Below are 20754 nucleotides of genomic sequence, written 5' to 3'. Positions count from 1 at the left end.
TGAATCCTACCTGGCAGGTGGAAAATTCTTTGTGAGTTGTGGTAATCACATCTCAAAGACACATGATATTTTGTATGGTGTTCCACAAGGCTCTATCCTGGGTCCGCTGCTCTTCTCAATCTACATGCTTCCGTTAGGTCAGATTATCTCAGAGCACAACGTGAGTTACCACAGCTATGCTGATGACACACAGCTGTACTTATCAATAGCACCTGATGACCCTGATTCTCTCGATACACTAACACAATGTCTTACTTGTATTTCTGAATGGATGAATAGTAATTTTCTCAAACTAAATAAAGAGAAAACTGAAATCTTAGTAATTGGCAATAATGGATACAATGAGGTTATCAGAAATAAACTTGATGCACTAGGATTAAAAGTTAAGACAGAAGTAAAAAACTTAGGGGTGACTGTTGACTGTAATCTGAATTTTAAATCGCATATTCATCAGATCACTAGGACAGCATTTTTTCACTTAAGAAACATAGCAAAAGTTTGACCTCTTATATCACTGAAAGATGCTGAGAAATTAGTTCACGCATTTGTTTTCAGTAGACTAGATTACTGTAACGCACTCCTCTCAGGACTACCCAAAAAAGACATAAATCACTTGCAACAAGTGCAGAATGCAGCTGCTAGAATCCTAACTGGGAAAAGAAAATCCGAGCACATCTCTCCAGTTTTGATGTCACTACACTGGTTGCCTGTGTCATTCAGGATTGACTTTAAAATACTGCTTATGGTTTATAAAGCCTTAAATAATCTCGCTCCATCTTATATATCGCAATGCCTGACACCTTATATTCCAAATCGTAACCTCAGATCCTTAAATGAGTGTCTCCTTAGAATTCCAAGAACAAAACTTAAAAGAAGTGGTGAGGCGGCCTTCTGCTGCTATGCACCTAAAATCTGGAATAGCCTGCCAATAGGAATTCGCCAGGCTAATACAGTAGAGCACTTTAAAACACTGCTGAAAACACATTACTTTACAATGGCCTTTTTATAACTTCACTTTAACTTAATCCTGACACTCTGTATGTTCAGTTCATCACAATAACTATTCATAGTGGCTCTAAAATCTGTACTGACCCCAACTCTCTCTTCTGTTTCTTTTTCCGGTTTCTTTGTGGTGGCGGCCTGCGCCACCTCCACCTACTCAAAGCATCATGATGCACCAACATTGATGGACTGAAAGCCAGAAGTCTACGTGACCATCATCATCAGGTCCTTCCATGAAAACCCTAAATACAAAGAGGACTGTTTGACTTATGTTAGGTAGATTGCCCAGAGGGACTGGGCGGTCTCGTGGTCTGGAACCCCTACAGATTTTATTTTTTTTCTCCAGCTTTTGGAGTTTTTTTTGTTTTTTCTGTCCACCCTGGCCAACGGACCTTACTTATTCTATGTTAATTAATGTTGACTTATATTTATTTTTTATTGTGTCTTCTATTTTTCTATTCATTTTGTAAAGCACTTTGAGCTACATTTTTTTGTATGAATATGTGCTATATAAATAAATGTTGATTGATTGATTGATTGAGAAAGTACAAATCTAACACAACAATTGCGCTTTTATTCAAAAATATAACTGCAGAAACAAAAAGCCTCCTTAACATGCGACATTGACACGTGTTTATTCTGACTGCTTCTGTGGCGCAATAGAATCAGCTGGCGACTGGGAATCAAAAGGTCGTGAGTTTGATCCTGCACCTTTCCGTTTTGAGAAGTAAACTGCTCTTAGTCTTACTATTTTAGAATAAAAACATACATTTGATTTCAGTCTGTAACAGCCGGTGTAATTTATGATACTTGTAAAGGTTAGCTTTGTTTTTTTTTTATTCAGTTTTATTATCTCGGCCGCGTTCACGAGCTCAAACACACCCCACCACCGCATCTGACGCTGCTGTTTTCACATAGATGCGCTGTAACAGAGGTAAACTCCGCTCCCTTCTACATCGGAGCAAGAATGCACATACCATCGCTTGCATACTAAAGTGTCAGCAGGCACTTTTCGTGGCATTACACACATTTTTGAGCATGCCCTCTGCACACTACTTGTGACTTTAGGCTTTAGGAAGTAAGTAAATAAATAAAGGTAAATCGTGTCATAAAATGATTTCTTCAAAACGTCACATATATTTGTCTCTTTCTTTTTTTAAAATGTGCGTTGATCACCGCCAGCATGTTGTAGCACACAGCATCTGGCCACCTGCATGTTCTTGCGCGCACTGAATAAGAGACAAATATACAGTCTGACTGAGAGAATCAGACTGAAAAAAAGCAAACATTTAGAAATGCCAACATTTAGAAACTGCTGATCGGACGCTGTTTGTTTTCAAATAATATTGTATTTCTCTCTATGCTGTGGTTTCTATTACACACCTGAAAGAAAGAGACAATATATGTGAAAACATCATCGCACAAATGCAATATTATTTGAAAACAAACAGCGTCCGATCAGCTGTAAAAGTATGGCATTTCTAAATGTTTGCTTTTTTTCTGTTTGATTCTCTCAGTCAGACTGTATATTTGTCTCTTATTCAGTGCGCGCAAGAACATGCAGGTGGCCAGATGCTGTGTGCTACAACATGCTGGCGGTGATCAACGCACATTTTAAAAATAAAGAGACAAATATATGTGACGTTTTGAAGAAATCATTTTATGACGCGATTTACCTTTATTTATTTACTTACTTCCTAAAGCCTAAAGTCACAAGTAGTGTGCAGAGGGCATGCTCAAAAATGTGTGTAATGCCACGAAAAGTGCCTGCTGACACTTTAGTGTGCAAGCGATGGTATGTGCATTCTTGCTCCGATGTAGAAGGGAGATGAGTTTACCTCTGTTATAGCGCGTCTATGTGAAAACAGCAGCGTCAGATGCGGTGGTGGGGTGTGTTTGGGCTCGTGAACGCGGTCAAGATAATAAAACTGACTAAAAAAAAAAAAACAAAGCTAACCTTTACAAGTATCATAAATTACACCGGCTGTTACAGACTGAAATCAAATGTATGTTTTTATTCTAAAATAGTAAGACTAAGAGCAGTTTACTTCTAAAAATGGAGAGGTGGAAAATCGAACTCATGACCTTTTGATTCCCAGGTAGGAACTGATTCTATTGCACCACAGAGGCAGTCATAATACATGGCTGTCAATGTCGCATGTTAAGGCAGCTTTTTCTTTCTAAAGTTCTATTTTTGAATAAAAGCGCAATTGTTGTGTTAGATTTGTACCTTCTGTGAAAATGTTTCTTTGATATTTGGACTTCAGGCTTCATACATTATATAGTTTATGCCTACATTTTGTCATCTACTACTAGAATATAAAAAACGTTTCTGTGTTAGCAATGTGTTTACACAGATTACTGTAGAAACAGAACAGACATGAAATGCGTGTGTTCCAAACAACGATCTATTATTTCCACTCTAAAACTCCACTTCACTCCCAGAAAATCAATCAAGGCGTGAGCTGGGAGAAGTTTGTGCACGTTCTAAGTTGGTGGGGGGATGGAATAGCCGGCTACTTGCAGCTTTTCTTTTATCAGCACATTTAGATGACAAAAGACGCTGGCGGAGAGGTGAGAACGGTTTTAAGAAGCGATTTAAGGTGGGCCAGATTTACAAGTTTTTTCGTAGGCTCTTGTAATTCTAGTGTTAAGTGGTGACATGATTGAAGTGTTTCAGGACAGCGGTGACCAGCTGTTCTTGTTAAATGAGATCTTCAGGAAGAACATGGAAATACAGTTGGAAACTTCTCAACGGTAAAATTCACACATTAGAATGTTTTTCTTCATCCTTAGACAAAAGGAATAAGTAACCAAGTAGGGCAGTAGAAAGTCCAGTCAGATCAGGTCAGGTTGTGGAGCAGGCACTGGGACAGCACTCCGGTTACGTGCCCAACATTCCCTATCCATTGTCCTTGTGATCTCATATTGTTGGGGTCTCTGGAGTCACATCAGACGTCTTGTTGCAGGACAGCCATTCAGCATTAGCCTGCTTCACAGTCAGCCTCTGGCTCTCCAGAACAGCAGCTGGGTACCGCAGACTGGACCTCTTCAGTGCTGTGTCTCTTCAGAGAATCCTTGTGTGCCGCTGGTTTCACTTTGTGTTACTCATGGAGTCTTGAATGAGGCACATTACCCGCATTGTGAGGGAGCGTTGGTTACGGCACTACGGCCTTGTGGCGCATTTACCCGAGGGTGATCCGGCTCATTGCTGAGGGCCCAAGTGGCTATACCAGGCCAAGGGGACAACCACGTAACACCTGACTACAGCAGATAGAGGGTCATTTCTGGAGGGTGGGACTGGACCGCGCGTCTGCCTGGGGGGCTGCCAACCAGGATCCCGAGCTGTTTCGTCGTGTGGTGGGTGCTCCCCAACCTGACCTGACCAGAGCAGCAGATATCCAACAATATCAAGCCCACCCCAGCATCTCACCTTGATGTGTGGACATCTTGATTGTTCAGGAGATCAGTGGCTGTAAGAAAAACAAGCAAAACAAATGTAATAACTGGGCGCCTGTTGTTTGCAGCCCCTGAGTCGTGGGGTATGGTGGGGCACCTTACCTTCTGCGCCAAGGCTGAAGTTGTCTTCCCAGCTCGCTCCCAGGGTTGAGAATGATTCTGAGGGCAAAAGAGCATTTCAGTGGAGCAGAAACAACTTACCAAAGATAACAAGAAATTAATAAACTGGCCACCACTTACCGACAGAAAGGCGCTTTAAATCTTCTGGAAAGAGGTCTCTGGACACCCTGGAGCTGCAGGAAAAGAAACAGAAGCAGTTTAATCTGCATGAGCACACCGCCTTGAGGGTTTCCATATGAAGAGATCTCCTCTCCAGTGCCCATTTAAACCTAAACCTCAGCTTATACCCCCAAGACCCTGAATGAGTGGGATTGATGGATGAATGGTATCATACCCTCATTCTGCATACCAGTCTGCTGCTTTTCAAACCTTCATCGATTTTCATGAAATGTCTTTTTATGAGTGGTGTCATGTAAAGGGTAACAGTAACTGGTTGGGGGGACTTGGGGTTTGCTCTGAAAACTTGCTAGTGCTCAGGGAAACAAGCTGTTGGAAATACATTTTGGTGGCTGCACACATTTGTGTCCTTAGAAGGATGGATGGATGTGTAGGGTTCTGGTGCTTACGCCAGCAGCACTGGGCATCGCGACCATTGGCCAAACTGGAGCCTTCATAACTTATCGTGATGGAATGGCACCCCCTGGAGGGCTCACTCCTTCATTTCAACAAAAAGGGGATTGAAAAAAGCAACATCTTCAAACCAGTTCAGGGTGGGTTAGACCATCCTTTGCAGCACTGGGGGCAAGCAGCCCCCGGACAGGGTGCCAGTCCATCACAAGGCCCATTTACACACATGCACCCAGAATCAATTTGGGATTGCCAGTCAGCCTAACCTGCACACCTTTGGGGATGTTGAGATGTGACGATTAGGAGCTTTTATACTCACTGGCCACTTTATTAGGTACACTGGGTTGGACCCTATTTGACCTTCAGAACTGCCGTAATTCTTCATGGCACAGACTCAACAAGGTACTGGAAGCATTTCTCAGGGATTTTGGTCCATTTTACATGACAGCATCACCCAGTTACTGCAGATTTGTCAGCTGCTCATCCTTAATGCGAATCTCCTGTTCCACGACATCCCAAAGGTGCTCTATTGGATTCAGATCTGGTGACTCTGGAGGCCATTTGAGTCCAGTGAACTCATTGTCATGTTCACAAAACCAGTTTGAGATGATTTGAGCTTTGTGACGTGGCATATTATCCTGCTGGAAGGAGCCATTAGAAGATGGCAGTCATAAAGGGATGGACATGGGCAGCAACAATACTCAGGTAGACTGTGGCATTTAAATGATGCTCAGTTGGCACTAAGGGGCCCAAAGTGTGCCAAGAAAATACCCTTCACACTATTACACCACCACTACCAGCCAGAACCGCTGATACAAGGCGGGATGGATCCATGCTTTCTGACCCTTCTATCCAAGTGTGGCAGCAGAAATCAAGACTCATCAGACCAGGAAACGTACTTCCAATCACCTTTTGTCAATTTTGGTGAGTCTGTGTGAATTGTATCCTCAGTTGCCTGTTCTTAGCTGACAGGAGTGTCACCTGGTGTGGTCTCCTGCTTCTGTAGCCCACCTGCTTCAAGGCTCGACGTGTTGTGTGTTCCGAGATGCTCTTCTGCACACCTCAGTTGTAATGAGAGCATATTTGAGTTACTGTTGCCTTTCTATCACCTCAGACCAGTCTGCCCATTCTCCTCTGCCCTCTGACATCAACAAGGCATTTTTGCCCACAGAACTGCCACTTACTGGCTATTTTCCCTTTTTCTTCTCTTTAAACTCTAGAGATGGTTGTGCGTGAAAATCCCAGTCTGTCTGGCACCAACACCCATGGCACGTTCAAAGTCACTTCAGTCACCTTTCTCCAACATTATGATGGTCGGTTTGAACTTCAGTAGGTCGCCTTGACAACGTCTACAGGCTGAAAAGCATTGAGTTGCTGCCTTGTGATTGGCTGATTAGAGTTGAACAGGCGTACCTAATAAAGTGGCTGGTGAGTGTGTGTGAAAGCAGAGCTGTGCCGATGGCAGGCAAAAAGCTGAATGAAATGGCCTTCATGTGCTGTTACTACGTGTTTGGTTCTTTTGTGCTCTTTCAGGTGGTTACCAAAGGATTAAGTGCGGATTAAAAAGAGCCGCGATGGGGCGGAGAAAGGAGGCAGAAGTGGGTTAAGAGATGAAAGGGGAACAGAAAAGACAAACGCATGGGGTGTGACGTCACAAGCTTAGCGGGTTCAAATTTCACCGAGTGACTGCTTTTAATTTATAGAGCACCTTTGTCAGTGATTATGTTTGGAATGCAACTTAGAAAACAATGTTCTATTATCTTTGTAAAGAGAGAACAAAGCGGTGCTCACTTTATCTGGAGAGGCGAGGCACGCACCCCTCTGCCAGTGGCTTTAGGGGTTAATAGTGTACAGCTATGCTATTCTTGCCTGCATGGTGGAGTGGTTGGCAGAAACTCTGCTAAAAGAAACTGTTCTACTAATTATATGTCAATGTGATGTACAGTAGGTCAGGTCAGGTTGGGGAGCATGCACTGGTAAAGCACGTCGCCATGCCCACCGCACAACGAAACAGCTTGGGATCTTCTTTGACAACCCCTTCAGACAGACATGCGGTCCAGTCGCACCCTCTAGAAATGACCCTCTGTCTGCTTCTGCCAGGTGTTATGTGGGCGTCCCCTTGGCCTGGTCCAGCCACTTGGGTCGTAAGCAATGAGCCAGATCACCCTTGGGAAATCGTGCCACGTGGCGTGACACTCCCTCACATCGCAGGTAATGTGCCTCATTTAGGACTCCATGAGAAACTGCTCATTCGACACAAAGTCAAACCAGTGATACCCAAGGATTCTCCCAAGAGACACAGTACTGAAGGAGTACAGTCTTCTTCTTGGTTTTTACCAGGACACTAGCAAGCCCAGACACTCAAACTCCTTACTCAGTCTCTCGAGAGCCCTGATCAGAGCCTCCATTGACTCCACGAAGATCACAGCAAGGTCAGCAAAGTCAAGATCCTTGAATCTTTCTTCACCAACAGATGACCCACAGCCACTGGACCCCACAACCCTGCCCAACACCCAGTCCATGCAATCATTAAACAGAATAGGAGCAAAAACAGACCCCTGACGAACCACAGAATCAACTGGGGAAAAACACAGAGGTTCTGACTCCACTCTGCACAGCACTCACAGTACCAGTGTACTAACTTCATGGGGAATCCCACAAAGTTTCAGGATGTCCCACAGGGCAGTTTGATCAAATGAGTCAAATGCTTTATCTAAATCCATAAAGGTTGATTTCCTTATTATTACTTACTCATTATTGTGTATTGTACTTGCCTAATTTGACTTGTTTTTTTATTTGTATGTCATTTTGTAAAACACTTTGAAGAGCTACTCTCTGTGCAATAAAATGTGTCTTAGAAGTAAATGTCATTGTTGGAAAGAAAGAAAGGGCTGGGAAATACCCTTCAGCTGGAAAAGCCATTAAAAGACGCAACCTCCACCTTCCATTCTCACTTCCCATTCTCCTGTTGTTGGTGCTTCTTCTCGCTGGGTACTCCTGCCTTTCACATCTATCTATCTATCTATCTATCTATCTATCTATCTATCTATCTATCTGTATAGTGCCTTTCATATCTATCTATCTATCTATCTATCTATCTATCTATCTATCTATCTATCTATCTATCTATCTATCTATCTATCTATCTATCTATTATATAGTGCCTTCTATCTATCTATCTATCTATCTATCTATCTATCATATAGTGCCTTTCACATCTATCTATCTATCTATCTATCTATCTATCTATCTATCTATTATATAGTGCCTTTCATATCTATCTATCTATCTATCTATCTATCTATCTATCTATCTATCTATCTATCTATCTATCTGTCTGTTATCAAAGGCACTATATAATATGAAGATCAGCAGGCCATTGTTTTGTCCTCATGCCCTTATCAGTGCCCGTGTGTCTTTTTGTGAAAGCAGGTAATGAAGGTGATGATCAGTGGACCACCAGAGTTTTTTTTTGTGAGCCATGTAGACCATTTTCTTTGACTTTTTATCATTACATTATAAAACATTTAGATGTGACAATAACTCATAGTTGGCATTTTGAATTGTGCCCCCACAGGCAATACACCCCATCATTCAGTTCTATGTGGCTTTGGTGTGTTTTCTGCTGTTTTACGAGTCCAGTGTCCATTGCAGGACATTGTCATTTATCACTTCTTCTGCTAGTAAAAGTGACAGGTGACATGGAGTATCGCTGGTGCCTGATGGTAGCAGAAGTCTAAGGTGACGATTTCCTAAACTGGTCGCTGTTGTCTACTTAAGTTCCCCCTGGCAGATCGGCTCACCTGCCGTGTTTCATGTGGGCACCCCGAGTGGCAGTGTCTACAATGGACTGGCACCCCCTACAGGCCTGGATTCTGTTGGCAATGATTTACCTCTGTGACCCCAACCAGGAAAACGCAGTTTAAAAAACAGATGACATTTAATCCGTAGCTGTTAGCATGGACTCATTTGGCTGCTGCTAAGTACCTTTTGTCAAGTGAACTTTAGAAGTGAGAAGACAAAGCTCGCTGAAAAAGGAAGCAGAAGTAGCACAAGAATAGGATGGAGAAGCAGCGACCAGAGGGGGCTGCCCCTGTGACACTCAGCACTGTTCTCCCATTGAGGTGCTGCCCCCAATTCCACACACTTCACTTCCCAAATCCGTCTACCTCACACCCAAACCCCCAAACCCTGTATGTTATAACAATGCCGCTCACTTCTTCTCTTTTATTTGTGTTTTTCTCCTTGATTAGTAATGGCTGTCTGCTCAGTTCATGTTTTAAAGGTAACGCCTGTTGAACTTTAGAATTATTATTATTCGGCCGATGCCTTTATCTAAAGTGACTTTTAACATTTATGACACAATTGGTTTAATTTCTTTTGATTTTCCAATTAGAGCACAGACCGGTGAAGTGAGTCGCTCAGGGTAGTTGTCCTAAACCACTTATACAGGGCAGCTGGAGCCTAACCCAGCAATCATCAGGCATAAGGCAGGAGGTGCCAGTCCATCACGGGGCAAACACACGGGCACTCTCACAATCTATATATTGTGGAATACTGGGGCACGTAACCTGACACAGATGGGTAGAGACATGAATGGCCACACAACACACATTTATTTACAGGTGGGGAAGCGTACAGCACAGTCCATACAGCACCACAACACAACACAGTCCTTTCTTCAGTTGTCATTTCCCAGTCCTTCCGCCTCTACTTCTCCCTCGGAAGCTTCGTCCTCTTCCTCCCGACTCTGACTCTCCAAATGGAGTGAGGCGGATCTTTTTGTGATGGCCCTGGGAGTGCTCAAGGTGGCTCATTAATTGGACCTGGGATCACCTCTACGTGTGGTGAGAGCCCAGTGTAGGACTCTGCAGCTCCCCCTGGCAGCCTCAATGGAACCCAGTAGGGTTGTGCCACACTCCAACTCCCAGCCAGCCCTGCGGGAATCCATGGTGCTTCAGCCACCCAGGAGAGCTGCCCTCTAGTGTCCCAGGGAAGGTATTGCACTGCCGATGCTCTCTCCTCCGGTCCTTCCTTGCAGTTGATGTCCCAGCCAGGTAATGTCTGTAGCCACTCATCACAATATATATATATATATATACATACTAGCCATGTGCGCCCAACTATGTTGCGCGTGTTAAAGTTGTCTGTGAAGGGCTCCCTATTTAAACGTGGCTGCCAGTCGTGAACTGGGCCCTTCGTCGCACAGCATTATGATTTTTTATAAGGGAAACAAAATTACAAAAGAAAACCCTTGGACATTGATTTGATAGGAACGGCCTACTCAGAATCACTGCCCGAATAGTAATTATGTGGTGGTGTGGGAGCATTTCTGCTTCTGTCCGTTCACAGTCCGTCTCGTTTTCACGACGCTGTCATTTCCTTTCATGATGTCTTCTCAACCTTTCTCTAATCTCGCAGGTTGCTTTGTGGCAATCCAAAGAGTAAGGCAATATACACGGAGCAATGGTTATAAAAGGGGGACACCTAGGTATCCAGGCTCTTTAAAGCATAAATAGAGATCACTTCACTGACATGTGAGCAAGCCACGGTACAACTGTGAGACGTGCAGCACTCGCCGGCTACAACGTAACAATAATAATTTCCGGAATGTGCTGTTACGTTGTCATTCATTTTACTCACTGTGTTTCTTTCATTCATATGTTACGTAGGCACGTACCTTTTATCTTTGGCAATCTCATTCTCTAACCAGGCCTCAGGAGCTAACCAGCGTAACACTGTCCACCACCCCTTTCGTTATTCCGGCACATTGTTGACATCCGTGAGTAACAACAACGTACTAAACTGGGAGGTGGTCTACGCATGCGTGGAATTCGCGGACAAACAAAGATCAAGATCTAAATGAAGATCTCTTTAGTTAATTTAAAGCACAACAATTTGTTTAGTTTGAATGTCTGTGTTTTGAGGTGTGACTGGAGTACTACAGTCTTAAGTAGTATAAGCCTGGAGGAGATTCTTAATGCAATGCCTATGTTTTAGCTGTCTCTCTACTGCCATCTAGTGCTTCTTCTTCTAATTCATTCACGGACAAACAAAGATCAAGATCCAAATGAAGATTATATATAGAGATACATATATGCATTTATCAGAGGTGGGTAGCAACAAGTTACATTTACTCCATTACATTTACTTGAGTAACTTTTTAAAACAATTGTACTTCTAAGAGTAGTTTTACTGCACCATACTTTTTACTTTTACTTGAGTACATTTATGAAGAAGAAGCTCTACTCTTACTCCTCTACATTGGGCAACACTCAAATCGTTACTTTTTTCCATTAGATACGCTATATTTGCCAGAAAGAAGCCGCCTGTGGATCTACTGCATGACTGTTTCACCAATCAGACTTAGCAACAAGAATCACAAGACTCCGTTTCACCAATCAGATGTAGCAACAAGAATCACAAGACTCCGTTTCACAAATCAGATGTAGCCATGCAGTCACTTGACCACACACAAACTCTGGCAGCACAGTGGCACAAACTCCAAACAAGAAGGCGGACAGGGAAAGAAAGAATACAAGTGGAACCTCGGTTTGCGAACATAATTCGTTCCGGAAACGTGCTCGCAATCCAAAGCACTCGTATATCAAAGCAAATTTCCCCATAAGAAATAATGGAAACTCAGATGATTCGTTCCACAACCCAAAACTATTCATATAAAAATGATTAATACAAAATATAAAGTAAAAATACATAAAACAAATTAACCTGCCCTTTACCTTTGAAAAGAATCACGGCTGGTGTGAGTGAGTTTCTAAACTCTTGTGGGATTTCACCCAACGGGACGACACGCAGAAGAGCGTCCCAAAGCAATCACAGTCTCCCAGCGCTGTAGCAGTTTGCTGTAAAAGCAAATCCGAAAAGATCGCGGTCATGCTATAAGCACCTGCCGTTGACGGGTGATACAAGGAACATTATAAATGTGCAGGGCACAGTACTACTTGGTCACTAACCTGGGCATGACCCTGCCTGACTGCTGTGTCTCTGTATAGGAGAGTGGCAGATCCCGCTACAATAAATAACCACGCTGTTCCTGTTTCAAGCTGAATAAAGAAGGTGTTGCTAAAGTACTGAGACTCAGCCTTGTGTTGTGGGGTGCAAGATGGGGACTCACACGTCACAGCACACACACACACAGTCACAATGCTGTAGTAAACAGTATACATTCATACGGATGTTGACTATATGAGCGAGGCACGCCGACTGACGATTACCCAAAATCCCGCGTCGAGAGAGAGAAGAACCATCAGCTCAGTTGTGATCACATGATGCTCGGCAGACACAGCGTATACGGACTACTCGTATTACAAGACCTCGCTCGTTTATCAAGTCAAAATTTATTAAACATTTTAGCTCATCTTGCAAAACACTCGCAAACTATGTTACTCTCAATCCAAGCTTCCACTGTACATAAAAAATGAGAGCCAACCATCACTTCACTGAGTGAAGAACAAGCGCGTTTTAACCAAACATGCACAGACACAGACAGTCACGGTAAAGTGAGACTTGTTGTACGTGCACAAGCTGCCTTGTTCTAATGTTATTTACTATCAGCTGTGCTATTTGTGCATATGCAGTATTATACTGTCAGTGTACAGGACATCTCGTCACTGTAAGCGGTTTGCACTGTTCAGACATACACGTCACCTGCTGTAGGTATTCGCTTCAAAAGCTTTGTTGTGAAAAACCGAGATTTGGAACTTTGTGTTATTTGTGCATCTTTATTTTGTAAAGATGTGATTTATTTTTACTCATTTTTTTATTTTGTTATTTGGAAATAGCATTTGCACATTATTTTATATTTTTGTCTGTCTTATTACATTTCTAAAAAAATAAATCATTTATTATGTTCAAACAGTTACTCAGTACTTGAGTAGTCTTTTCACCAAATACTTTTTTACTCTTACTTGAGTAATTTTTTGGATGACTACTTTTTACTTCTACTTGAGTAATATTATTTTGAAGTAACGCTACTCTTACTTGAGTACAATTTTTGGCTACTCTACCCAGCTCTGGCATATATGTATATTTGTGTCTATATATTTATATATATCCATCCATTATCCAACCTGCCATATCCTAACACAGGGTCACGGGGGTCTGCTGGAGCCAATCCCAGCCAACACAGGACGCAAGGCAGGAAACAAAGCATGGGCAGGGCGCCAGCCCACCGCAGGAAGTTAATATCACCAACCATTCCCATTTTATTAAGGTGTATCCATATAAATGGCCCACCCTGTACATGCTTCCGTTAGGTCAGATTATCTCAGGGCACAACGTGAGCTACCACAGCTATGCTGATGACACACAGCTGTACTTATCAATAGCACCTGATGACCCCGATTCTATTGATTCACTAACACAATGAATGTCTGACTGGTATCTCTGAATGGATGAATAGTAACTTTCTCAAGTTAAATAAAGAGAAAACTGAAATCTTAGTGATTGGCAATAATGGATACAATGAGGTTATCAGAAATAAACTGGATACATTAGGATTAAAAGTCAAGACGGAGGTAAAAAACTTAGGGGTGATTGTTGACTGTAATCTGAATTTTAAATCACATATTAATCAGATCACTAGGACTGCATTTTTTCACTTAAGAAACATAACAAAAGTTAGACCTCTTATATCATTGAAAGATGCTGAGAAATTAGTTCACGCGTTTGTTTTCAGTCGACTAGATTACTGTAACGCACTCCTCTCAGGACTACCCAAAAAAGACATAAATCGTTTGCAACGAGTGCAGAATGCAGCTGCTAGAATCCTAACTAGGAAAAGAAAATCCGAACACATCTCTCCAGTTTTGATGTCACTACACTGGTTACCTGTGTCATTCAGGATTGACTTTAAAATTCTGCTTATGGTTTATAAAGCCTTAAATAATCTCGCCCCATCTTATATATCGGAATGTCTGACACCTTATATTCCAAATCGTAACCTTAGATCTTCAAATGATTGTCTCCTTAGAATTCCAAGAACAAAACTTAAAAGAAGTGGTGAGGCGGCCTTCTGCTGCTATGCACCTAAAATCTGGAATAGCCTGCCAATAGGAATTCGCCAGGCTGATACAGTAGAGCACTTTAAAACACTGCTGAAAACACATTACTTTAACATGGCCTTTTTATAACTTCACTTTAACTTAATCCTGATACTCTGTATGTTCAATTCTTCATAATAACTATTCATGGTGGCTCTAAAATCGGTACTGACCCCTACTCTATTTTCTGTTTCTTTTTCCGGTTTCTTTGTGGTGGTGGCCTGCGCCATCACTACCTACTCAAAGCTTCATGATGCTCCAACAATGATGGATGGATTAAAAGGCAGAAGTCTACGCGACCATCATCATCCTCAAGCCCTTCCGTGAGAATCCTAAATCCAAAGAGGACTGTTTCATTTATGTTAGGTAGAATGCCCAGAGGGGACTGGGCGGTCTCATTGTCTGGAATCCCTACAGATTTTATTTTTTCTCCAGCCGTCTGGAGTTTTTTTGTTTTTTCTGTCCCCCCTGGCCATTGAACCTTACTCTTATTCGATGTCAATTAATGTTGATTTATTTTTGTTTTCTTATTGTGTCTTTTATTTTTCTATTCTTTAATATGTAAAGCACATTGAGCTACTGTTTGTATGAAAATGTGCTATATAAATAAATGTTGTTGTTGTTGTTGTTGTCACCCGATCCTGAACATCCTTCCAACGCAGTGATGAAAATGGCAGACTCTACACATCGGGCCCCCACTCCCCACTCATGGCTTCCTTCATCTGTTATGCAGCGTAATCCGTCATTAAAGAAAGCCAAGTTATTTCTCCTATGTGATTGCTTACCGCCGTATCACTAAGGGAGGGATATTGCCTTTTAATATCATATCTATATAGTTTCAGGTTATGTCACATGCCGCAATTACAAAAGAATTCATTCCCCGGGAGCTAACGCCCCCTGCTGGATACAATATAAGAATCATTGCTTCAGACAATAACATCAAGGTCTACACTATCAGTCAAAAAAATGTGAACCTGTGTGTGCTTTTTGTTGAAAATGATTTTTTTTTTTTATCAAGATGCCTTTCAATTGATTTTAAAACAGAGGCAAAGCATTACCAGTGTGTGTAATGGCTATGATTGCTTGAAAGGACTGAGTTTTGCTTTGTCCCTCACCATAATCTCTCATCTATACGTCAAAAATTTTGATCTTAATGTTTTAGGGCCCCCTGATACCGAAAAGATCTTTATCTCGATGATGGGTCTGTGCCTGTGTCACAGTTCTTTGAGCTGAAACAGCTGGACAGAAAAATACCAAACTCGAAACTTGCCCGTTATGAGATGACGATGTGCTGATTAGTTTATGAGCCGAATCATCCAAGAGAAAGTGGCAGAGCTCTAGAGGATCCCTCAAATACCGTAATTCTGCAATTCATTATGAATTCTTCCCATCAATTGCTATCGTAAAGACCTCTTTTATGATCAGAAAGACCAGAGCGGTGAATCATTACTGAAATATTAGAGAAGAGTTTGGATGTCTTGGTTCCGAGGGTGCAAAGCCTACTGATGCCATCCATCCATCCATTGTCTAACCCGCTGAATCCAAACACAGGGTCACAGGGGTCTGCTGGAGCCAATCCCAGGGCACAAGGCAGGAACCAATCCTGGGCAGGGTGCCAACCCACCGCAGGACACACACAAACACACCCACGGGCCAATTAAGAATCGCCAATCCACCTAACCTGCATGTCTTTGGATTGTGGGAGGAAACCGGAGCACCCGGAGGAAACCCACACAGACACGGGGAGAACATGCAAACTCCACAGGGAGGACCCGGGAAGCAAACCCGGGTCTCCTAACTGCGAGGCAGCAGCGCTACCACTGCGCCACCGTGCCGCCCGCCTACTGATGCTCACGTCTGAATTTTTTATTTATTATTCACAAATGAATGCAAAGCCCCAATGTCAGCAGCCGTCCCTTTATTGCAGTGTCCTAATGTTTAGCTCCCTTAGCTTATCCTTACTTAATCAGTCGTGTTTCAATACTAATTGATTATTAGAGAAACCTTTGTAATTACATCAGCACCACTGAATCCTGTTATCCTGTTTATTTGCGTTGCAAAAAAGTTCAGTTTTGGATTAAAAAATTGTCCAAAATGAAATGGTCTTCTCAAGGAGCTGCTCCCTTTGTTATGTTTTTTTTTTTAAATTATTTTTTGCAGATTGAAGGTTATTATTCCATGTGACAGACATTTCATAAAAAGGTGTCCATTACTGTCCCGAGAGAAGACGGTGAACTGCATCTACCCAGAGTAGCAGAAGAAGAAGAAGAGGATAAGGACATCAGAGTGAGCAGAGCGAGAATCAATCACCATACGGGTCCTCACTTGGCATCTTCCTTAAATGCCCACCAAATGCCAGTGTCATCTGTAGCTTGTAAGGTGAGGACTGTGTCAAACCTGTCTGCCACAATCTGATTCTGTATAGCGCCTTTTGTGGTGTGTGATGCTGAATGTAACATCCATCTCTGAGATCTCAGTGTTATTGAGCACAGGGTGTGAACAACCCTAGATGGGCCATCTGTCCACCACAGGGCGGGCACGAGATGTACGCACCATACGTCACTGCAGGTCTACACCAGCAGTTTCAGGGCGGAAGTGATGTCGTTGCTTGTCTAGAGCAGCAGTTTGGTACAAAATCAAATCAAAATGATTGACATGCTAACCACACCAAACCCTAACCTTAACTGACCCTACACGCTAACCCTGCTAGCCCCTAACCCTGACTTCCTGTCCTATATCTGCTGGCACACACCTGCGGTGACATATGGTGCTGTGGCTCTGCAGTGGGATGTTATTGGTGGGCACACACACACATATAGTATCGCCCCCTACAGGTGTGGTGTCTGTCTTGCAGTAATTGCCCTCTGTTACTCTGCATTTAATGATGGATGGAATTTAATGAAATAATTAATTAGTGTATTGCGGTCTCAGGTGCTTTTTGTAAAGTGAGCCTTAGAACGGGGAAGAAAAACGCAATGCCAACGCGGGACGTTAGGCCAGTTTAACGCCGTCAGTAAAGCTCGGGGGTGCGTGGCTTTCGAATGTGCAAGGAAGACGAGAGCAGCTGGAAAGGGACGTGGCAGCTCTAAAATGGTGAGGGACCCTACTGGCAATCTGCTGGTGCCAACCACTGCAATCCCCTCTAATTCCCGCCCATGTTTGCATCACTTTTGCCATTCCATGTCTTTAGTTATTGCGCTTGCAAGGATCCCTCATGACGTCTCTCATTAGCACGTTGTCTCTCTTCTTGGCTGCTGTGCCCCCAAGTGTCCATTGTGCCCACCCTTAGCTCTGACACACATTTAATTCAGCAAGTGGCCTCCTGTTCAGTCAGCCTCATCTCTCATTGATGTTTTTATTTCTCCTTGCCCCTTACGCCCATCCCTACCATTCTTAAAGATGTGACGTTTGAATGCTGGCAATCAAGTTTATGTTTTTTTTAGCTGCTGTCAGCTTTATTTTGTTTTGGTATTTTTTTTTTTTTTTTACATACATAGAGGAAGAGGCCTCCTTTAAATTTCCGAGAGCCAAAAATAGCCTTGTGGCTTTCCACTTTTTCTCTCTCTTGATCTCAAAGGCATTCTGCGAGAGTGGCGGTCCTGAGAAGCATGCACTTTGTTTTATTTTTTGGTTGATATTCTGTTCTCAGTCGCTCCACCCTGACGCTCGTTTAGCATCTCTGCAGACCACTCAGACACGGGAGGTGCCATCAGTTTGTACAGATAGTCCCATCAGAATGTGACTGCATCAACCCCAAATGTCCACCATGACAGATCTGCTGTCACACTCCAACCATGAGGCCAGCGGATTCTTGTCGCAGGTGCCACTCTCAGTTTGTGCTCCCTTGGCCATCCATTTTCAGATCATATTTTTTATACTTTACATTGCATCTCTGGCTAATGACAGGAAATGGCCTTACTCACCCACTTCTGGAACCTAATATTATATTGTAATGGTGCTGACAACTGCCATCTGCCTGGTGAGGGTGAGGATGAGCCGACCTTCAAATGTGCAGCTTCAGCGCCAGCTGCAGAGGAGTCTATAAAATGGCAAGCCTGCCACAGTCACATGAATTCTATGTTAGTGTGGCTAAAGTAAGCAGTCCTAAAAGAGCGATGTAAAGAGGAGGAATGTTTTGGGTTGGCACTGTCAAGCACCATGCATTGCTACAATATAATCTATCCATACATCCATTGTCCTAATCCGCTTATACAGGGCAGGGTCGCAGGGCAGCTGGAGCCTATCCCAGCAATCATCAGGCAGGAACAATACCCACACAGGGTGCCAGTCCATCACAGGGTAACCACAAGAGCAGTCTACAGTTTATATACAGGCAGTCCCCGGGTTACATTCGAGATAGGGACTGTAGGTTTGTACTTCAGTTGAATTTGTATGTAAGTCAGAACAGGTCCATTATTTTAATAAATGCTATTGTTGACCAACTGTCCACTGCTTGCAGCGTCCCCAGGCTGAAGATGACTGAGCAGCAGTTACTGAGGCGCATGCGTCGCAGCTGTGGCCCTGTTCATAAATTGTAGGTCGGATGTCCGTAATCTGGGGACTACCTGTATATTTATATCTATATCTATATACATTGTATCCAGAAAGTATTCACAGCGCATCACTTTTTCCACATTTTGTTATGTTACAGCCTTATTCCAAAATGGATTAAATTCATTTTTTTTTCATTTCATTATATTGTGGAAGATCAGCTTGACCCAGACAGATATGGGACACACAGAAGTCCCAGAACAAACACTATTTATTTTCCTTCTTCAGCACAATAAACACAGTACACAAAGCACCACAAGTAGCTCACAATCCTCTCTTTTCTCTTCTTCTTTGCCACATCCACTTCTCTTTTCACAAGCTCTGTCCTCTAACTCCCAACTCTGGCTCTCTGAATGGAGTGAGGCGACCCCTTTTATGTTGCTCTTTGATGAACTTTCAGCAGCACTTGGAGTGGCGGAAGTGCTGCACGGGCACACAGAATCACTCCAGTTGATTTTTGCTCATCGTCCAGCAGCACTTCCCAGTTTTGGCTGAAGTGCTGCCCCTCCAGAGCTCTGGGATTGTCCAGGTGCCCCCTGGCGGTGGCCATGGACCCCAACAGGGTTGAGGTTCCAAGCTCCCAATATGTGGCCCTGATGTAATCCAGGGAAGCTGCCCTCTTGCACCCTGGGGAAGATATTGCCCCTCTCGTGATCCTTCCCTTCTCCAGACGTCCTGGTGGGTTAAGACCCTCAGTTGTCTGCCACAATATCTATCTATCTATCTATCTATCTATCTATCTATCTATCTATCTATCTATCTATCTATCTATCTATCTATCATATAGTGCCTTTCATATCTATCTATCTATCTATCTATCTATCTATCTATCTATCTATCATATAGTGCCTTTCATATCTATCTATCTATCTATCTATCTATCTATCTATCTATCTATCTATCTATCTATCTATCTATCTATCATATAGTGCCTTTCATATCTATCTATCTATCTATCTATCATATAGTGCCTATCATTTCTATCTATCTATCTATCTATCTATCTATCTATCTATCATATAGCCTTTCATATCTATCTATCTATATCTATCTATCTATCTATCTATCTATCTATCTATCTATCTATCTATCTATCTATCTATCTATCATATAGTGCCTTTCATATCTATCTATCTATCTATCTATCTATCTATCTATCTATCTATCTATCTATGGCTCTCTTAATGTCATTTGAGACAACTGAGGTGAATAGGATGGATGAGCTCATTGAAATGAATGTCCTGTTCTTGTCTCCATTTTTCTAAAGTTTCAATGCATACTGAATATATTTGGGATTTCAGTATTTGAAAACAGACTGGGAAAATGATTACATTGTATTGGACTATGTGCGCATGTCACTAAAGGATAATGATTTTGGTAGTTTGCTTAGGATAGAGGTGTTTTTTAATAAAATAGGTTTACCAAACTGTTTAATCAAGTTCAGAATTCTACAGGCCAAAGCCAATCCTGATAGCATCAGGTGTAAACCAGGGACCAACCTCAGATGGGCCTACAGTGCATTGCAGTCACTTGTTAAATTAAGAATAATAATGACACTGTTACCCAGTGCAGGTGACAGGGACATAAATTCTTCTGCAGAATACATGAGATTCCTAGCACTGATATCTAAATCCAAGTGCAAACCCTTAGCCGACAGGCCTCATTTTCTGCCAAAATATGGAGACATGTAGTAAAGCTGGCAAGAGTTTACACAATATGCTAGAAATGACACAGAAAGAGTGTCAAAGCTAGTTGGCCAAGTGGCATCCTTGAAATGCTAAAGCGATTGCTTGACACAGTGCGGCGGAAACAAACCAAATCATGCCGATCAGGTGTGTGTCTTTGCATCACAACAAAGTGTGAGGCAGTTTCTCATAAAAAACAGGACGACAATGGTTCCCCCCCACTCCCTGGACTATGCACCCTACGATTTTTTTCTTATTTCCAAGAATGAAGAAGGACCTTTAAGGAAAGCGTTTTCAGGATGTAGAGG

General features: G+C 42.6%; 1 protein-coding gene across 2 annotated transcripts in view; it reads right to left on the bottom strand.

The window, feature by feature from the left end:
* Positions 1-20754, bottom strand: part of tespa1 (thymocyte expressed, positive selection associated 1) — a 108782-nt gene that overhangs the window by 54459 nt on the left and 33569 nt on the right. For both annotated transcript variants that reach the window (XM_039746817.1, XM_039746818.1), the window contains exons 4-6: positions 4702-4754; positions 4564-4620; positions 4436-4475 (exon numbers count right to left, since the gene is read on the bottom strand). In XM_039746817.1, the coding sequence (XP_039602751.1) occupies positions 4436-4475; positions 4564-4620; positions 4702-4754 (150 nt within the window). The remainder of the gene's footprint in view (positions 1-4435; positions 4476-4563; positions 4621-4701; positions 4755-20754) is intronic.

This window comes from Polypterus senegalus, chromosome 3, assembly GCF_016835505.1.
Source record: "Polypterus senegalus isolate Bchr_013 chromosome 3, ASM1683550v1, whole genome shotgun sequence".
Classification (NCBI taxonomy): Eukaryota; Metazoa; Chordata; class Cladistia; order Polypteriformes; family Polypteridae; genus Polypterus; species Polypterus senegalus.
Note: the sequence above shows the minus strand (reverse complement) of the source record. Positions and strands in the feature narration are given on the sequence as shown.